At 48.2% G+C, this 20,110-nt stretch overlaps 2 protein-coding genes across 15 annotated transcripts in view; one reads left to right on the top strand and one right to left on the bottom strand.

Annotated features, from left to right (window-relative positions):
* Window positions 1-7,666, top strand: part of Napepld (N-acyl phosphatidylethanolamine phospholipase D) — a 32,664-nt gene extending 24,998 nt beyond the window's left edge. For 3 of the 14 annotated variants that reach the window (XM_075955993.1, XM_075955994.1, XM_075955995.1), the window contains one exon: window positions 3,966-7,666. In XM_075955993.1, the coding sequence (XP_075812108.1) occupies window positions 3,966-4,100 (135 nt within the window). In that variant the 3' untranslated portion in view covers window positions 4,101-7,666. The remainder of the gene's footprint in view (window positions 1-3,965) is intronic. The other 11 variants (XR_012908815.1, XR_012908816.1, XR_012908806.1 and 8 more) reach the window with 10 other exon arrangements.
* A 1,014-nt stretch (window positions 7,667-8,680) lies between these two features.
* Window positions 8,681-19,965, bottom strand: Armc10 (armadillo repeat containing 10). The gene is made up of 6 exons (XM_075956057.1): window positions 19,624-19,965; window positions 18,504-18,652; window positions 16,941-17,075; window positions 15,963-16,139; window positions 11,040-11,111; window positions 8,681-10,321 (listed from the first exon to the last, which is right to left on the bottom strand). Exons 1-6 carry the CDS (start codon window positions 19,754-19,756, stop codon window positions 10,067-10,069), a joined length of 921 nt encoding a protein of 306 aa, XP_075812172.1. The 5' UTR covers window positions 19,757-19,965; the 3' UTR covers window positions 8,681-10,066.
* Between the last annotated feature and the right edge of the window lie 145 nt (window positions 19,966-20,110).

Raw genomic sequence — 20,110 nt, 5'->3', positions numbered from 1 at the left:
AGCAATGCCAAGAAAGGGGTTAGAAGTTAATTTCCCCTGTTTGGCCCTCGGTGACTACTTCTGTCTCCCAGGGCCTCTGCAGAGACCTGGTGTTTCCTTGCTGTTTTTAACCCTCTTATTCTGCTTTGTTTCTGGTGTGGCCTCTTCTTAAGATACAGTTTGTTCCAAAATTACCTAATACATGCAATGCTCGTTTCCCTATCCCCTAATTAAGACGTCTATCTTATGATGCAATCGCCCCGAGTAATGCAGCAGGTCTTTAGCCATGCTGCTGGAGGTGGAGTGGAGTCATGCATGAAAACCCACAGAGCTAGGAGGTTTTCATGTACGTGGGAACTTGGGAAGGGACAAACGGGTACATTTGCATACAGCTGTTGATGGCTCTATCTGTTCATGTGTGTGTGTGTGTGTGTGTGTTCCATGTATGCCTTTTGTATTGATTGTGTTACTAAACCTTTGTAAGAGAGGGAATGATGGCTCAGCTTGAGTGGGCAAACAGTAGTGTTCTTTCCTGAGACCATTTCACAGCCAGGCAGTGGTGGCGCACACCTTTAATCCCAGCATTTGGGAGACAGACAGAAGCAGGTAGATCTTTGTGAGTTCGAGGTCAGCCTGGTCTTCAGAGTGATTTTCAGAACAGTTAAACCTATGTAGAGAAACCCTGTCTCAAAAAAAACACAAAATCATTTCGCTTGCTTTAGTTAGGTTTTCTGTTGCTGTGAAGAGACACCATGGCCACAGGAACTCTTATAAAGGAAAACCTTTAGTTGGGTCTGACTAGTTTCAGAGGTATAGTCCATTGTTGTCATGGCGGGAAACATGGTGCTGGAGAAGGAGCTGAGACAGCAGGAAGAGGGAGACACTGGGCCTATCCTGAGCGGTTGAAACCCCCAAAGCCCACCTCTAGTGACATACTTCCTCCAACAAAACCACACTTACTTCAACAGGCCACACCCTAATAGGCCATGCATTAAAACACGTGAGTCTGTGGGGGCCGTTCCTGTTCAAACCACTGCATCCTAAACCTTCTGAGAATCACGCTCGCTTGCTCCAGGAGGTGGCAGCAGGAAGACCGCATAAGTGGCCACTTGAGCATCTCAAACAGAATAAAGCTCCAAAGGGAGGTTTGTTATGCCGTACCTCCATCTTTATTTCTTTCCGAGGCTCTCCATAAACTCCACTTTCCTTCGACTGTTTTATAGTTACCAGTTTTCTCAACCGACACGAAAGCATGGAAGTCTATGGGATCTTCAGATGTACCTAGCCCAGAGTTTCTAAATATTTGGTGTTTCGTATAAGCACTGGAAATAGCTGCTCATTGTGATATAAGCAGGATACAGATGTCTGTAACTTAGCAGCACCCTGAAATTCTGTATGTATGTGCTGGAGCCTACAGACTATACAGCAAAAGTACAGCTCCACGGGAAGTGTATGTGTATATGTACTCCATATGGAGAACTCGATTGCAGAGCTTCGGGAACGTCTGTCCTTCTCATAGTCTCCCTCCCGTAACATCCCAGCAGTGTATAAATCATTCGTTGAGATAGCCTGACTTTTCCTGCACCAGCAACCGGATAGCTAGTCCCACACCATGAAACCCTGGTGTGAAAGCATCCACTCAGCCAAACCTTTGTTCTCATCGTCAGATCTATATAAATCTAGTCCCCCACAATTATCCTTATTGACAGGGTTCATTGACTTGAAAGGAGCCCTAGGCAGGAGGCACTGAGCAGAGAGTATGTCTGCTTTCACTGATAAACTGGTTTGGGTGGCCCTGAATTCTCTAGCAGCAGACTCAGGAAGGTGTAATCTGCTGGCCTTTGCTCTGCCCTAACAGGCTACTAATATTCTGTATTTACCCTTCACCTTGGTTTCAATTAACATAAGATCATAGCCCAGAAAATTAACTGTTTATATCTTTACCCCTAGAGATATAGGAAAGGTTGAGTAGCTAACCCAACTCAGAAAAAGAAATTCCTTCTCACCTGGATGCTGGTAGGGACCGTGCTGGAGTTGGAAGCAAAGTCTCCAAGGAGATACCTTTCAATTCAGCTAGCTAGACCTTGATGCAAATTATACACTTTGCCTTCCTCCCAAGCCCATAGGTTGCTATGGTTACCAAGGCTGTGTTCCCAGCCACCAAGGAAGGAAGCAGAGGTGTTCAGAAAGTGCAACAGCACCGTTGTGTTTTCTGCAATTATTAATCACAAACTTCTGGCATAACTGTTACCCTTATGAAATGTGGTCAGTGAATGAAAACTTCTGAGAATTTTGTATTGATTCTTAATTAATCCTGTAGATGGAAGTTTCTGTCCCACCTGGTCCCACAGTCATTCAGTCCCAAAGAAACACACAGAGGCTTATATTATAAACTTATAAACTGTTTGGCCTATTAGCTCAGGTTTATTATTAACTAGCTCTTATGACTTAAATTAACCCGTAATTCTTATCTGTGTTTATCCATGTGGCTTGGTACCTTTTCTCAGTGCAGCATTTTCATCTTGCTTCCTCTGTGTCTGGATGGTGACTGCAGACTGAGCCTTTCCCCTTCCCAGAAGTCTCCTAGTCTGGTTGTCCCACCTATACTTCTTGCCTGGCCACTAGCCAATGAGTGTTTTATTAAACAAATCCAAGTGACAGATCTTTACAGTGTACAAGAGCCTTATCCCACAGCACATCCTCCCAGTATCTGCTGGGAGCTTCATAGCCACACCCCTCTGAGGTGCAAGGCACTTCCTTTACCTTACGTTTGGTGTCAAAGTATCTTTGCTCATGAAGCCATCTTGCCCATCCAGTTTGAATGTTTAAGAGCATATGCAAGTGTGCAAGAACATCCTGGAGTGTGCTTTGTGCTGTTCTTACGGTGCTAAGGGAGCACTGAGGATGTTCTTAACGGTGCTAAGGGAGCACTGAGGGTGTATTGCTCTTACAGTGCTAAGGGAGCACTGAGGATGAGCTGTTCTTACGGTGCTAAGGGAGCATTGAGGATGTTCTTAGGGTGCTAAGGAAGCACTGAGGATGTTCTCACGGTGCTAAGGGAGCACTGAGGATGTTCTCACAGTACTAAGGAAGCACTAAGGATGTTCTTACGGTGCTAAGGGAGCACTGAGGATGTTCTTTCGGTGCTAAGGGAGCACTGAGGATGTTCTCACAATACTAAGGGAGCACTGAGGATGTTCTTACAGTGCTAAGGAAGCACTGAGGATGTTCTCACAGTGCTAAGGGAGCACTAAGGATGAGCTGTTCTTACGGTGCTAAGGGAGCACTGAGGATGAGCTGTTCTTATGGTGCTAAGGGAGCACTAAGGATGTTCTTAGGGTGCTAAGGGAGCACTGAGGATGTTCTCACGGTGCTAAGGAAGCACCGAGGATGTTCTTACGGTGCTAAGGGAGCACTGAGGATGTTCTCACAGTGCTAAGGGAGCACTGAGGATGTTCTCAAGGTGCTAAGGGAGCACTGAGGATGTTCTAAGGGTGCTAAGGGAGCACTGAGGATGTTCTCACGGTGCTAAGGGAGCACTGAGGCAGTCAGGAGTTGGACTGCACTGTGTTTTCTGCTCTCATCCTCTGACAAGGGAACCTTTAGGGTGACAGCCTTCTTCAGCCATCTTGTCCATACAAACACAGATAGAGTTCCTCATGCTTACATGCACTGTCATACAGTCTTCTAGTATAATTTCTTGGTATCGACTCCAGCCAAACTGCAATTAGATTATACGATCTGGATCGGATTTTGTGTGATGTAAGGAGACACCACAGCGCATACACAGACATTTGGATGTATACAGACAATTATCTTTCTCATAGTAGACAGTGGCTTTGTAATTAGTGACTTCCATTGTGGAAGAAGACATATTTGCTAATGGTTCATTTAAAGGAACTTCCGGTGTTTTAAATTCATTGAATGCTTATCTGGAATAGCTCTCTTTGTATTGTAAGTCTTCCTTCTCCTCCCTGTCCCTCCAGCACTACTTAGAGCCTCCAGCGAAACTGAAGGAAGCTCTAGAGAGATATGGACTTAAGAGTGAAGACTTCTTTGTCCTGAAGCACGGAGAGTCAAGATACTTGAATACTGATGACAAAGCTTTCGAAGAGACATGAAATGGGACTCTCAGGAAAACAAATGAGAAGACTAAGAACTCGCAAATATTACGCCGTTTTCCACGTGGAAACAACTTCCGCAAGTGTGTGTTTTGTTTTGCATCCTAACTTGCCAACTGCCAAGACTCACAGAAACTGTGAGAGTCCAGGGAGGGTCATTCAAGGAGCTGTCCATTGTAGACTTAAAGAAATACCAATGACACAAACATTGCAATACATTATTTTCTAGCAAAACACTACATTTTAGTGGTAGTAGAATTTCTAAGGTTGTGAAAAATGACATTAAAGTTTCCTTTCTTTTTTCTGTGACTCAGGGCTTTCTTAAGAAGAGTGGAGCTCCCCTACCTACCTAGACTGTTCAGACACACAGCCCTTTCCTATATTCATATGATAAAATGATAATCGTGACTTCCACATGCAGAGTGAGCCTTCAGATTGCACTGTCAGGATGAGCTTCTGGCCTTGGTGACGCACATCTACAATCCCAGCACTCCAGGGGATGAGGCAGATAGGTCACAAGTTCAAGGCCAGCCAGAGCTACCAGGAAGACCCTGTCTCAGGAGGAAACATTAGCTTCCATGCCAAGTGTTAAGGGATTTGTTTTGTTCAGCATAAGAATGTAGGTGTTTGGGCTAAATGATCATTTTACAGTAGAAAGAAGCTCCTTGCATCGGGTGCTCACATTCCTGTGCATCCGTGAGCATCTCAAGGAAGCACCTACACAGCTGCGCCCCAGGTCAAAGCCGATGGGCAAAGGGAACAGTGTAGGTCTGAGATGTAGGGGAGTTTAAATTTCAAAGTCAGACACTCTGCTAGGCACACCGGAACCACAGAGAAGTATTTCACACATCCTAAATGTGAATACATCATGCACTTGGAATTAAATTTTATTTCCTTCATTTCCATTTTATACACACACATACAACACACACACACACACACACACACACACACACACACACACACATATATATATATACTTTTTCCTGTTCTCTGAGCTCTAACCCCAAATATAACAATAAGATTTATAAGTATGCTTTACATGACTTGGGCGTGTTATATATTTTTATATTAAATGACCTATAAGCACAATTGTATCTTTTAGTAAGCCACTGTGAGATAACAGTAGATTTTTAAGATTTTGGAGTCTTTGGCCAGTGTGCCTCTGCACCCACGGTGTGCTGTGAACCGTCAGGAAGCGGGCTGCTGCCCACGTGTTAGTGAGGACGAGTTCTGCTTCTGACTCAGACCCGTGAAATCAACTTTCTTGGCACAAAGCACAGTAGGTTTCCTCTCTATATAAAATATTATGTAGGGAGTGCTCAATACTTTGATGTATTTGCATGGGTATATGCATGCCACACCTTGGCCTCTCTCATGGGAATTTCATTACCCCGGAACAAGTGACTTGAATTCAGACCCGACCTCACCATGTACGACAAGAGGACAAGGTTAACCTACCTCCAGAGGGGAGCACGGTAGACAGCACTTTAGAGATCTAGGGAGAAAACTGTCTGAATCAGACAGGCACGGTAGAAAGAGCCATAGCAATGTTTTTGGTAATGCTTTGATCTCATTGCAACCACCAACCGGAGACCAACTTTGGTGAGTAGTAGCCAATATGAACGATCATCAGAGTTTAGTATTTTTTATATGAAATGTTTTTATCAGTCCGGGGGAAATGTGCACTGTAATACCGTGTGTATAGCGAACGTGCCTTGGAGGCACTAAAGCACAAGATTCTATTTAGAATCAGCTCAGTAGCACTCCTCACTGACACTGGATTGAATCGGACAGTAGGCTGTAATCCCCAGCCTCGGGGGACAGTGCTCCACCTGGACAGTAGGCTGTGGTCCCCAGCCTCGGGACAGTGCTCCACCTGGACAGTAGGCTGTGATCCCCAGCCTCGGGGGACAGTGCTCCACCTGCACAGTAGGCTGTGGTCCCCAGGCTGACAGTGCTCCACCTGGACAGTAGGCTGTGGTCCCCAGGCTCGGGGGACAGTGCTCCACCTGGACAGTAGGCTGTGGTCCCAGCCTCGGGGGACAGTGCTCCACCTGGACAGTAGGCTGTGATCCCCAGGCTGACAGTGCTCCACCTGGACAGTAGGCTGTGGTCCCCAGGCTCGGGGGACAGTGCTCCACCTGGACAGTAGGCTGTGGTCCCCAGGCTCGGGGGACAGTGCTCCACCTGGACAGTAGGCTGTGGTCCCCAGGCTCGGGGGACAGTGCTCCACCTGGACAGTAGGCTGTGATCCCCAGCCTCGGGACAGTGCTCCACCTGGACAGTAGGCTGTGATCCCCAGCCTCGGGGGACAGTGCTCCACCTGGACAGTAGGCTGTGATCCCCAGCCTCGGGGGACAGTGCTCCACCTGGACAGTAGGCTGTGGTCCCAGCCTCGGGGGACAGTACTCCACCTGGACAGTAGGCTGTGGTCCCAGCCTCGGGGGACAGTGCTCCACCTGGACAGTAGGCTGTGGTCCCCAGCCTCGGGACAGTGCTCTACCTGGAGAGTAGGCTGTGATCCCCAGCCTTGGGAGATAGTGCTCCACCTGGACAGTAGGCTGTGGTCCCAGGCTCCGGGGATAGTGCTCCACCTGGACAGTAGGCTGTGGTCCCCAGCCTCGGGGGACAGTGCTCCACCTGGACAGTAGGCTGTGATCCCCAGCCTTGGGAGATAGTGCTCCACCTGGACAGTAGGCTGTGGTCCCCAGCCTCGGGGAACAGTGCTCCACCTGGACAGTAGGCTGTGGTCCCCAGCCTCGGGGGACAGTGCTCCACCTGGACAGTAGGCTGTGGTCCCCAGGCTGACAGTGCTCCACCTGGACAGTAGGCTGTGGTCCCAGCCTCGGGGGACAGTGCTCCACCTGGACAGTAGGCTGTGGTCCCAGCCTTGGGGGACAGTACTCCACCTGGACAGTAGGCTGTGGTCCCCAGCCTCGGGGGACAGTGCTCCACCTGGACAGTAGGCTGTGGTCCCAGGCTCTGGGGATAGTGCTCCACCTGGACAGTAGGCTGTGATCCCCAGCCTCGGGACAGTGCTCCACCTGGACAGTAGGCTGTGGTCCCCAGGCTCGGGGGACAGTGCTCCACCTGGACAGTAGGCTGTGGTCCCCAGGCTCGGGGGACAGTGCTCCACCTGGACAGTAGGCTGTGGTCCCAGGCTCTGGGGATAGTGCTCCACCTGGACAGTAGGCTGTGGTCCCAGCCTCGGGGGACAGTGCTCCACCTGGACAGTAGGCTGTGGTCCCCAGGCTCGGGGGACAGTGTTCCACAGGCACCCTTGCAGTCACCTAGTCATACTGAAAATTCTTACTCCCAAAGCAACTGATAAACTTGTTAAGTCTTTCCCCACGAATGGGCCTTGACATCGCTGTCCGTGTCCAGTCTGTCTGAGGCTGAGTTCTAGTCCCCTGAACTGGGCCTGCCTCCTTTTCCAGGCTTCCTCTGCTTACCTGAGTCCCATGCATTGTGAAGTACATCAAAACACCCCGTCTTCATTTTATTTTTCTAATGCATTTCAAAGGATGAGTTGTGTAAAGTGAAAATAAATTTTGAAAAACCCATTCTCTTTTGCCAGTCTAATATACATTGTGAATACTATCTCTAATCTATCACAAGATCAGTTTCATAGCCCTTCTTGATGAGCATCATCACTGAGGATGGCCTCTGAGGGTGTGTCTTTCGCGGGCACGTTATGGTCCACAAAAGAGAAACCTACTGGTATGCTTCACCGGATGCTCTTCCCGGGTACCGGTGGAACCCCGCTCTACCCCAACACTCCAGGACCAGACCAGCCAGCTGCCGGCAAGTATGGCGGGTCAGACTGGCAGAGAAGAGTGGCGAGGAGCTTCCAGACCCCTCATTGTGAAAGCCTCTCAACAACCTTCAGACATCCATTTTCAGTAAATAGGCGGATTTCAAACCGTTATGAAGAAATGTGCCTTGTGGAGAATACCTTCAATGTTGTGTCTGCGCCGAGCCACGGCTAAGCGCTACTCACTCCAGCACACTGCAGGCTTCTAGTCTCGCCTTAAAGCCAACATGTCCCTGTTCTAAAGAGTCTTCCAAGCTGATGTCTATCAATCCTGAGGATACAGCTTTCAGTTCGAGGATTTGTACCTCTTGAGTCACGCTAGTCTTTACAGGTGTATTCTGAAGCACCCCTAAAGCACTCACACGCTCTCTCTTACACACACACACACACACACACACACACACACACACAGTGGAGGTTCAGCTTGCACACTCAGTGCCAAGCACAAGGGCACAATGGACCCACATAGGGAAGAACCTGGCTGAACTCAAAGACATCAAACTTACACCTCCTGAGATATTAACTATCTGAAAAGACAGCTGATAATGTTTATAGGGCTCAGAGAAATGGCTCAGTGGCTAGGAGGACCTGGGTTCAGTTCCCAGCATCCATATGATAGCTACAACCATCTACTAGAGTTCCAATGCCTTCTGACCTTGTGCCCATACATACATGCAGGCAAAACGCTCACAAATAAGTTTGAAAAAATTTAGAAAAGACATATATATATTAATTTTAGTCAAGTAAGGAAATTTTGTACATCTTTGCATTTTTCTTTTTATTAAAAATTATTATATAATTTAGGCTCAGTAAAAAATTCAAACCGTAGAAATGGGCACACACAGAAAAATCCAGTGTGCCCACCGCCCAGTCCCGTGATCACAAGTTTTACGCATCATTCTAGAAATGTTCTATGTATAAATGCATTTCTCATTGTTACAAAACACACAGGACCACAGTACATTGTTTAACAACAGCTTTTAAAAACATCATTTCAGGGTGTATTTCTATAGACTCCAGTCAGACTCTCCCAGGCCCATCTTGGTTGAGCCAGCTGCCTGGGGGTGGAAACCTGGATTGTTCTCCAGCATCTGACACATCCTTACTGGGGTAGGTGCTAAGAACATGCTCCCTGGAGAAGGAAATAGCTCTGATGATGAGGGGCCTGTGAGCGGTACGGGGCAGGGGGCAGGTGGAGGGGGCAGGTGGAGCGGGCAGGTGGAGCGGAGCTGGGGATCACCGCGGCCCAGAGCCCGCTGTGGCAGTACTGGTCTCCACTCAGCACCTCAGGCTGCCTCGTGAGCAACTGCCAATCACTTCCAGGAGCCAGGACTATACAGAGAAAGGCCACTGACTCGATGTGGGGGAGCCATCAGATATCCCAGTAAATATCTCTAGTTCAATCTCATATTCACTTGATAAGAGTAAAATTATCCAAAATAAACCTGAAGAGCAAATTAGTCCATGAACCCAACTAGACCTCTGCCCCAGAAGTGACTCCCATCCTGACTGTTCCCGACTTAAGTATTTGTAGATGTCGCCTGTAGATCCTACCCAATCCCCACACTGCCCCAAATCTCAACTATCCCAAATTTCAAAATTTTGCCAGGCTGTAGTGGCGCACGCCTTTAGTGCCAGCACTTGGGAAGCAGAGGCAGGAGATTTCTGGGGATTCGAGGCCAGCCTGGTCTACGAGATCCAAGAGAGTCATGGCTACACAGAGAAAGCCTGTCTCAAAAAAAAAAACAAAAAAAAAACAAACCAATTTCAAATTTTGAAAGTCATGCTGGATTACAGCTGTTCACCCTGAACTGTGTTAGAAAGAAAAGGCGACTTCTATTGTTTAATTCCATCAGCTGAAACCATCCTTTTAAAGAAAGGTGGAAAATAAGTCCCTGCGTGCTGACTTAGGACTGCATCACTCATAGAAAAAGTATGAGCAGTCGGGTGGTGGTGGCGCACACCTTTAACATCCCAGCACTCAGGGAGGCAGAGGCAGGTGGATCTCTGTGAGTTAAGAGTCCAGCCTGGTCTACAGAGCAAGTTCCAGGACAGTCAGGGCTGTTACACAGAGAAACCCTGTCTTGAAAAACAAAACACACACAGAGAGAGACAGAGAGGGAGAGAGAGAAACAGTAGGAGCAACCAGTCAGAATTTCGGCAGTATTGCCAAAGCCTTCTCTTTCACATCCGCATCGTGGTGATGAGCTAACGCCCTCATCTTCTGGGCACAGTCTTCTCCATACAGCAGGGAAAACAATGAGCCTTTGGCGAAGGGCGGCTGAGCAGCCGAGCAGCCTTCCACCCTGAGGCAGTTGTTTAGGTTCTGAAACAGCGTGAGAGCCCGGAGAAGAATCTCACTTGTTATTCGGCCATCATACAGGGAAAGAAAGGAAGCGTCCACCTGAAAGAGGAAACACTGAGTGTCATTTTGTAAAATAGCATTGACTAGTTTCCATTTAGAAGTCTGGTCTGGGGCAGGCAGCCCCGGCTGCTAGCTCACTAACACCCGTGCAGGTTCTAGACCCATGTCACACATGAAATGAGGTTGTGCTTGTTAGATAAAAGGTAAGATTTCTTTGGGACCCCAGAGAGCAGACATTTGAAAATCCAACCATTGTAGGATCCCTGCAGTTTCTGTAAGCGCTCGTCAGTGCAACCAGTATCACCGCCCCCACATTGCGGGCCCAGGGCTGAGTGGACGGCCCTGCTTTTGCAGCGACTGCTCGCTGGTTACGGGTTTGAGTTCCATGAGGACAAGCACTGTGTACTTGCTGGTCTGTGCGCTCTGCCCAGCATCGAGCACACTCGGTTGGGCGGCTCGACACTGTTGTCTCAGCAAATGCTGAGGCAGATGTGCGCAAACCAGACCAGATTTACAGACGCAAGGATACTGTGGACTGCAAATGGAGCAGCGATGGAAGAGTCAGTGTTGATGCAGAGGGTTTTTAAAGATAGTTTTAGAAAGTAAAATATGCTTGTTTCAGTAAACACAAATTAATATATAGGAGGAACGGTAAACCAACCCCACAGTGTGAGCGTTTCTGGGCAGACCTTCCTAGCTCCATCCGTCCAATCTGTGTGTGTGTGTCCATGCACAAACTGGCAGGTGATCTACTCACCTGGGCACTCAGCAGCCCCTCTGTCATATCTGGGTTCTCAGACAAATTCAAAAGCAGCTTCAACACCTGGACCTGCCGGCAAGAAGGCTGGGTTTACTGGATCAGCAAGTACAACCCTCTTCCTGGGGTGCTGTCTTCTAACTCCCCGACACTCCACAAACTCCCGCCTGCACCTCCAAGCCTGATGCAACTCTCTCTGTGAAGTCTCCTCTCGGCTCCTCTGACCCCTGGCACCTCTTTGAGAGCAGCTACCTCACTTCTGTCTCAGCTGCTGGGGAGGCAGGAAGAGCTCAGCAAATGTCTCCCAATACCGTAAGTCTGGTATGTGTTCAGTCACCTCCTTTCTTTCCGAGTCTGTGCTTGTGTGCACACATACACACGTGTGTGCATGAGGAGGCAGAGGCAGAGGCAGAGGTGTCTGTGATCGCACTTCACCTCAGACATTGAGACCGGGTCCTCACCTGAACCCAGAACTGTTGGAGGTTATCTTTTTAAAATGTGAAAAATACTTTATGATCACTTAATTAGGAAGCAATATGAAAGTGGTCTAAAGGCTAATTAAAGTGCTGGCATTCTTATTACGTATTTTTGAACAGTCAGAAATTAAATAGAATGTTTTAAAAATCCTTAGACTCGCCAGGCGATGGTGGCACACGCCTTTAATCCCAGCACTCGGGAGGCAGAGGCAGGCGGATCTCTGGGAGTTCGAGGCCAGCCTGGTCTACAAGAGCTAGTTCCAGGATGGGCACCAAAAACTACAGAGAAATCCTGTCTTGAAAAACCAAAAAAAAAAAAAAATCCTTAGACTCGTTTTATGTGCATAAATATACATACATGGTGTATGTATATGCACCATGTGTGTGCAGTACCTGCAGGGGTCAGAAGGGGGCAACGGAGCCTCTGGAGTTAGCAATGGTTGTGTGGATGCTTGGTACTGAGACCTCTGCAAGAGCAACACATGCTCCTAAGTGCTGAGCCGTCTCTCCAGCCTCAGAATGTCCCTTTGAAAAACATGAATCCACACTTTCTACAAGACCATTGAAATTAAAGTGAGGAGGAGGAGGAGGGCACTAAAACCAGGAAAGAACAAATCTACTTTCACCAGATCCAGGAAGGAACCTAGGTGTGCTTTTTCTAACTTGTTAGACAGGCGGCACACACTGACTTTGGGACTCTGGGGAGAGGGTGGTGGGATCCAACTTGGGATCCCTAAGGTCTCCCTTAGCCTGAGAACATTCCAAATACAGGGAAACAAAGAAAAAAGGAAGTTTCCAGTGCGCTGTATGCCTACAATTCCTGTGATCACATGTAGAGGTGTTCATAAGGAGAGGGTGATAAACTTCGCTTAACCTCAGTTTGACCAGGTGGGTGGGGAGGTGTGTGTCTTTAGTCCCAGTGTGGGGAGGCAGAGGCAGGTGGATCCGTGTGAGTTCAAGGCCAGCCGGCTCCACAGAGCAGGATCCAGGACAGTCAGGGCTACACAGAGAAACCCTGTCTCCGAAAACAAACCTTCCTCCCCCCCCCCAAATTAAAAATTTGTAAAATTAATGCAAAATCACAATCAAATGTCAAACTGCAGAAGAGAACAAGGTGAAAACAGGAGTCTATGCCCCTGGCCCTCCTGCCCCAACGTGGGGATCGCTGCCGAGAAGCAAGAGTGACCTCTGCCCCTGTAGTGCACTCCCTGTGAGCTGCCGCAGGATCTTAGCTGACAGCTCTTAGCTGACACAGGCTGGCAACACCAGGAACAGCGCCCGGCTGTAAGTCAGTGCAGCTGCGGCAGGGGAACCGCAACAGAAGCTGCTCAACAGATCACCGTGAGCCTGAGAGGGACAGTGCTGCCCTCTACAGGTTAAGCACATTCATGCACTACAGTTTCAAGCTCCGCTCTTTTCCTTTCTTGCCCCCTACACCACCTTGTGGTTATCCAGGACATTTAGGTTGTAGGCTCTCTGGTCAGTACAGGCAGCACTTCACAGTATCTGTCTTTGCTGTGAGTCAGGGTGCAAACACAGATCACGCAGCGCAGTGAGAAGTCCACTATAAAGAGACCTGTAGAAGTCCCTCTGCTGGACACCTACCGAGGGAACATCCATGACCGACACATACAAATGGACGGCTATGCCAAGACGCATTTTCCAGCTAGAACTTCATGCTCATACTCAGCTTTTATGGAGAAACAATGCCATGATGACCAGGTTCCCATCAAAACTTTAATTTTCTACCCTAGAAAAATTCTTGGCAATGCAATGGAAAAAAAAAACCCCCACAAAAAAACCCAACCAAACAAACAAACAAACAACCCCCCCCCAACAAAACAAAACAAAACAAAACAACCCGATGTGAGTCATCGCTCACAAAGTGGTAAATTTTACTGGCCAGATCTGAGACCGATATACACAGGTCCAGAGCTTGGCTCTGAACTAAGAGTTCCTCCTGGGTTCTGGGTAAAGAAGCTGCAGAGACAGTCAAGGGAGAGTTTTTTTGAACATAGCAGTCACAGCACAGGGGGAAGGCGCTTTCCCGGGCTGGAGCCAGCCGGGGCCGCAGCAGTACTGCCAAGGGTTTAATTCTGAACGCCTGTGCGTGTCTGGGACCACCCACACACAACACCTCAGAAACCCTGGGCTACAGTGCGGCTCTTCTGTAATTATACCCTGGTAGCCCCAAAATGACGTCAGATACTCATCTGGGTTTGGAAAGGAGCAGGATGCTTTACGCACTGCTTAGTGGACCGTTCTAGTAGCAGCATGGAAGACGGTGGTGCTGGATACCGTGAACTGTGGGGGCCACCTCAGGAGCTTAATATATTGCCTAGAGATCGGTCCTGTGATATTTTGGTGAAGATGGTGGCTTGTCTGAACAGTTTGCCTGAGGCTAAGGCGAAGAATTTTGAATTAATTCCATAGGTAGAGGAACTCTCAAAACAGCCGAGTACAGACCCTGTTGTGTGGTTATGAAGATTTATAAAGAAAAGGAGCAAGCTGAGCAAGGAAGAATACAAAACGTGCGGACTGAGAAAAGGGGCACCAGGAAGTGGGATGGAGCTGGATCCTGTGTTCAAGGAGATAAACAGATTAAAAAATGGGATAAAGGGAGTGGTGATCTCAGGGCAGGATCCTACCCAGTTAAGTTTTCAGCTGTGAAAAGGAACTAAAGAAGCCTAGAACTCCCAGGTGTGGTGGTGCTCACCTTCAATCCCAGCACTGAGGAGGCAGAGGCTGGCGGATCTCTGAGTTTGAGGCCAGCCTGGTCTACAGAGCGAGTTTCACGACAGCCAAACTTAGGTGGTGAAGGAGAGAAAGCTGGTGAAGATGGTAGTTGAACAAGGGGCCACGTCCAGCCCCGTGAGGAGCAGAACTCGGCAGCTCGGGGTTCATAGAAGGGGCTGTGTTCTTTGCCCCTTGAAACTAAGGAAAGCCACGGAGGCCAGGCGAGTGTCAGGGGTGTCCACTGTGTGAAACTGTAAGGTCGAGGTCCTGAGCCCCCAAGATGCTGGAGATGCCATCGTTCTGGGATACCCGCCAAGGAGAGCTGGAACCAGGGAGTGGAGCCAGCGCCAGAGAGGTAAGTGCGCCGCAGGCAACACAGCTGAGCAGAGTTAGAGACCCTCAGACGTGGAGACGCAGAGTGTGGAATTCCCCGGCTGGTTTTCGGTCTGACTTTCCTCACTGTGCTCCCTTCCCTGTGTCTAGGGATGGTAATATATATCCTGTGCCATTATGTGTTGGAAGTGTGTGATCTGTGTTTTGATTTTGATTTTATAGGGAATTACAGTTAAGAGACTTCACGAATCCCAGAAGAGACTTTCAACTCTGTACTTTTAAACACTGTTGAGACTGTACTAGACAACGAAGACTTTTGAAGTTGGAATAAATGCATTTTGTACTATGATATTAAAAACTTATGGGGGCCAGGGAGTGGAATGTGGTAGTTTGAATATAACTGGCCCCATGATCTCAGGGAGCAGCACTATTAGGAGGCGTGGCCTTGTGGAGGAAGTGTGTCATTACGGGGGCGGGCTTTGGGAGTTTTCCATACTCAGCATAGGTAGGCTCAGTGTGAGTCCACTTCCTGCTGCCTTCTGATCAAGATGTAGCCAGCACCATGTCTGCATGCTCCCCAACATGATGATAGACTGAACCTCTGAACTGTACGAGAGCCACCCCAATAAAGTGTTTTCTTTTTGATAAGAGTTGGAGTGGCCATGGTGTCTCTTCACAGCAACAGAAACCCTAAGACAAGGAGTAACAAAAAACTATACATAAAAACAGACAATAAAACCCATTACTTTGTATGCTGATTTAAAAAACTGTCAGCACTGAGGTAAGAGCTGCAGCTTACGTCACTATTTCTTAGAGTCCTTTACGCGGTTCCTGTTTCTAGTTAAAGGACGACAGGGGTCCCAGAACATGATTTTCCTGATTCTCAGAAAATCAAATGATCGCCCAAGACACAGAACAAGAGCTTCACATGATCTGCGATTCTGGGCGAGGAGACAAAAGGCTTTCTTGGGCGTCTATGAGGATTTTTCATACACCTTTGAGTGGACTACACTCTTATCTTTTGGATACGGGGTTTCTTTATGTGGCCCTGCCTGTTAGAATCTGCTCTACAGATCAGGTTGGCCATGAATCCACACAGATCCACCTGTCTCATTCTCAAGTGCTGAGATTAAAGGCACCACTAACTTTTTAGGGGAACCTCACAGGGATGAAATACACAGTCTGGGATCCCAATCTTCCCCCCCCCCCCCGAAACTCATATTGTAGACTAGGTAGCACTCCCAGAGCTCCGCCTGCCTCCGCACCCCTGAGTGTTGGGATAAGAAGTTTACGCCACTGCACGTAGACGGGAAATGCAGTCTCCTGAGCTTGGCGCAGCGGCTCTCTGGCCCACAGGACCGACCGCTGCGCTCCCTACCTTGGTGCTTCCGTTCCCGGTAAGCAGCAGGTGGAGCAGGCCGGTGATATAGCTGCTGAGCAGATGCTGGTAATTGTTGGTGACAGTCATGTTCGTGAGCAGCCTCAGCCCGGCCAGCTGCACGGCAGAGTTCAGGGGGTCCGCAAAGACATCTTCGCAGACTCGCTGGACATACACCTGCAGGCAGGAGAGAGCGACTGAGCACCTCGGGCGCTCCAGGACCTGAATGCTGCTTTTCTGCAGGGCAGAGCAGAGCTCAGGAACTGGATCTTCAGAACGGGACATTTATGTCAGGCCCTCCGACTCTGGTGACCATTCTAGCTAAGCTGCCTTTGTTAATGACCTGGCGTTCTGCTGAGAATCAAAAGCAAGCAGAGCAAAATTAACTTCCGTATTTCTGGAGATGCAGGGATGTGAGTTTCTATACTATTCACCACTGCAAAAAGCCATGAAGCACTGGCAGTATTCAATATCATGCATGAGTTTCCAGACGGGAAAAATCATCACTAAATCTGAATGCTGTCAAACTGTAAGAAAATGTCTGATTTAAGCTCTAAGAAACGATCAACTGACCGCCCAACACACCTGTACTAACTTTTGTGAGACACTCCAAATGTGTCCCCAGAGGTCACATTTTCAAGTTCTACATTCCACGTGTAAGCCAGCTTTCTCCTTCCTCTGAGATAAGTATCGGCTTCTGCAGCTGATGGTGAGGGTAGGCGGGACGGACAGGTGCACAGGAGATCTGAGCTGAGAGTCCCTCACGCTGTGACTGTCCTCACAGGAGATCTGAGCTGAGAGTCCCTCATGCTGTGACTGTCCTCACAGGAGATCTGAGCTGAGAGTCCCTCACGCTGTGACTGTCCTCACAGGAGATCTGAGCTGAGAGTCCCTCACGCTGTGACTGTCCTCACCGCCCACTAATTACTTCCTCTTTTGTGTAGACAACCCCATGTGTTTTTATTTCAGACAACTTACCTTTATCTTGACTTGATTCTCAACATTCACACTCAGGTTATTTAGTGCATTTAATGCTTTCTCCTTAATACTCTGGTTCGGAGAGTTGATTTTGTTTGCAACGATTGGGATACCACCCAACTCACGAATAATAGCCTAAGAGAGAGGGAAAAAATTGACCATAACTTCAATATGCAACATTTTGCTGAACTTCACGCACACAGAAATGCAACTAAAATAAATCACTTGTAGAGAAATGTTATTTGTATATTCATACACAAACCTTCCTGTTCAGAAACAGTCTTTATGTGAGTGTGCATGTGCAGAGGCCATTCCTCAAAATGTCATTCACTTTTTTTTTTTTTGAGACATTTCTTTCATTGGCTGGGACTCAACAAGTGTGGAGATGTAATATTCTGAAATATCTCTTATATTCCAAGACTGGAATTTTTGCTGGACCTCATAGCCAAAGTTAATAATAAACCTTGAAGTCACTTAAGTCTGCTAGCCTAGTGTGTACTTAAACTGTTTGTTTTACCTGCCTTTAAGAGAATAATGTAACTACCAATCTTGCCTTGGATTTCCCATGGAATAGTTGGTTGTTAGTTTTACAACCTGAACTAACGCACTTATAATGTATATAAGTCTTAAGTTATATACATTCTTGCCCCTAAACCAGGATAAAGCATGTGTGTCCCTGCTGAAAGCAGTAAACACAGAAGTCAAAAGTAACTATGTTTATTGGTTGAGAAACAATGTTTATTATCTGGGTCTTTGGGATCGGTTGGGGCCAGTGATGTGGGAAGCCCCTTTGTATGCCGAGAATAGAACCTGAGCTCCACGGATTCCCTGTCACTGCTTCCCCAGTGGCAGGATTACAAGTGTGTGGCACCATGCCTGGTTTTCCATGTGGCCAGTGCACTTTATTTATCTATCTTCCTTTATTCTAACTGACACACACAGAACATATATATATATTAATGGAGCAGTTTGTATATTGATACATGTATAGGTTGCACAATCACCTTAAATGCCTATTTATTTCCTCAAATGTGTATCACTTTTTAATGGCAAAACATTCAAAACTCTTTTTTTAGCTCAAAATAAATCTGTATTGATGACAATGTTAACAAAAGCATTGTTGAAAAAAAAAAAACCCAAATTGTTTTTACTTGTTCCCTGAGGGGGAAGGGAGAAAGCATTCATGTTAAACTCTATAGTCTTAGCCATTTACACTGCCTTGGTGGTTATCACTGGCTGAGAGATCGATCACCTACAACAGACCACTCTAGTGATGTCGGTTATCCAATGAAAACACATACTTAAATGTAAGGTGCTTTTACTATTTTATGCAAACTCTGCTTTTTGTTGGCTAGGAACTATTATGATGCTATTACCCAGCTCTTACAGCGATGCTGGCATCCAGCTTCTCAGAGATTACTTCCTGTAATTTCATTATTTGGGTGTGATTTTTATGAAGAAAAAAAAAAAAGAGCCGATAATGTTGTCAGCGTAAGTGAGGTACAGACATACCGAGAGCTGAATGCCCAGAACCACAACTGCAGTGGGAAAGAGGAGACTTACTTGATTGGTTGAGAAGGCTGCATTATTGCCCAGGGTGACCAAGGCTTTCTCAACAATTATAGGATCATCGGTTGACTCCAGCAGGTATAGGAGTTTCTCAAGTTGTTCAGCATTTAGGACCGCATCATAGGGACCATCGGTTAAGTCTTCTACATAAGAAGAAAGCCACATGAAGGTCATTAAAAGTCATCAATGAGGTGTTCTGCTTTTTAAGGGCAACTTAATTTGCATATGCCCAGAGGTGAGAATTCTGCCTTTAGAATGGCATTAGCAGATTACATGTAATGGTGCCAGTAAAATAGTTACTCAATTAAAAAAAACATTTCGGGGCTGGAGAGATGGTTCAGCGATTAAGAGCAATGCCTGCTATTCCAAAGGTCCTGAGTTCAATTCCCAGCAACCACATGGTGGCTTACAACCATCTGTAATGAGGTCTGGTGCCTTTTTCTGGCCTGCAGGCATACAAACAGACAGAATATTGTATACGTAATAAATAAATAAATTTTAAAAAATACATTTCTCTACCCCTGAGGAAGGCAGGGTTTTTGGTCGGCAGATTTTATTTCAAATTGTTTTCCGGACCTAAAAGACCCCTTTAGAATGCGTAGCAAATTGTTGGACAATGTCCCAATCACCATAGGACTGAACCTACAAGTCCGAGTTTCAGGATGCTGAGGATGGCTTCAAGGTTCCTCCCCAGGGCAGGAGCCAGCAGAATTGCACAGCAGGGATCCCTTTTTCCCTGGGCTACACGCTAAGTTTCAGCCTAGGCCTGAGGCCCAGCAGTGACATACTCGCAGCCAGGGACATCTCTTTGGTAACACAATGGCCCAGTACAAATTTTAAAGTAATAGGCAACCTACATGGCTTGGAGAAACCTTAGTTCTCTCCTGTGAAGCCCGAGGAAACAACAGAAAACTCGGGGCAACGTTTTCAGCTCTTATTTTAAACAAAGAAGTGGGGGCAGGGAAGCGGCTCCGGACCCACGCAAGGCAACCTTCAGCCTTCCTCCACGTCCTCCCATGCGACACAGGGACCCGTGAGCGCCCAGGGCACCCCCGGCCCACGCAGCTCGGAGTGGCCCTGCAGCCCCGAGCCTGTGGCCCGCCCATCGCCTCACCTGCAGACCGCGAGGGGCGCAGGCGGCGACGTGCTCGCCGCGGGCCCCGAGTCAGCCAGTAGATGCAGTAGCAGGCGCCGGCGCCCAGGACCAGCCCCGCCGCCACCCAGCCCGCGTCCCGTACACCTCCCATGCTGCTGCAGCCGCCGAGCTGCGGGGAACCGGGATGCCGGGACCAACTCGGGTCCGGAGAGAGGAAACCGGGCTGAGGCTCCGCCTCCCGGAAGTCGCTCTGCTAAACTCGGAAGCCCACCCACCCGGCGCCTCAGAGCCTTGCACCGGGAGGGCGGGATGCACAGAGCCGCGGTCGTAGCTGCAGCTCCTTCCCGTACCCCGACCGCTACGCGCGAGGCTCGCCTCTAGCCCCGCCCCTTCATATTAGCCCCGCCCATTTTCATTCTGCCCCGCCCAGCTGTGGCCGCCTCGCCCATCCTCGCCCCGCCCCTTCTTGCTCTGCCCCGCCCATCTACAACTCGCCCCTCCCCTC

The sequence above is a fragment of the Microtus pennsylvanicus genome, chromosome 22, assembly GCF_037038515.1.
Source record: "Microtus pennsylvanicus isolate mMicPen1 chromosome 22, mMicPen1.hap1, whole genome shotgun sequence".
NCBI classification, from domain to species: Eukaryota; Metazoa; Chordata; class Mammalia; order Rodentia; family Cricetidae; genus Microtus; species Microtus pennsylvanicus.
Note: the sequence above shows the minus strand (reverse complement) of the source record. Positions and strands in the feature narration are given on the sequence as shown.

Excerpts from the sequence above, each read along its gene's own strand:
- Armc10 (XM_075956057.1), bottom strand. The coding sequence starts at position 19,756 with ATGGGAGGTGTACGGGACGCGGGCTGGGTGGCGGCGGGGCTGGTCCTG. Across the intron at positions 18,653-19,623 it reads GCGCCCCTCGCGGTCTGCAG|AAGACTTAACCGATGGTCCC; the intron begins GTGAGGCGATGG and ends CTTCTTATGTAG. Across the intron at positions 17,076-18,503 it reads CAGCCTTCTCAACCAATCAA|GCTATTATTCGTGAGTTGGG; the intron begins GTAAGTCTCCTC and ends CCTCTCTCTTAG.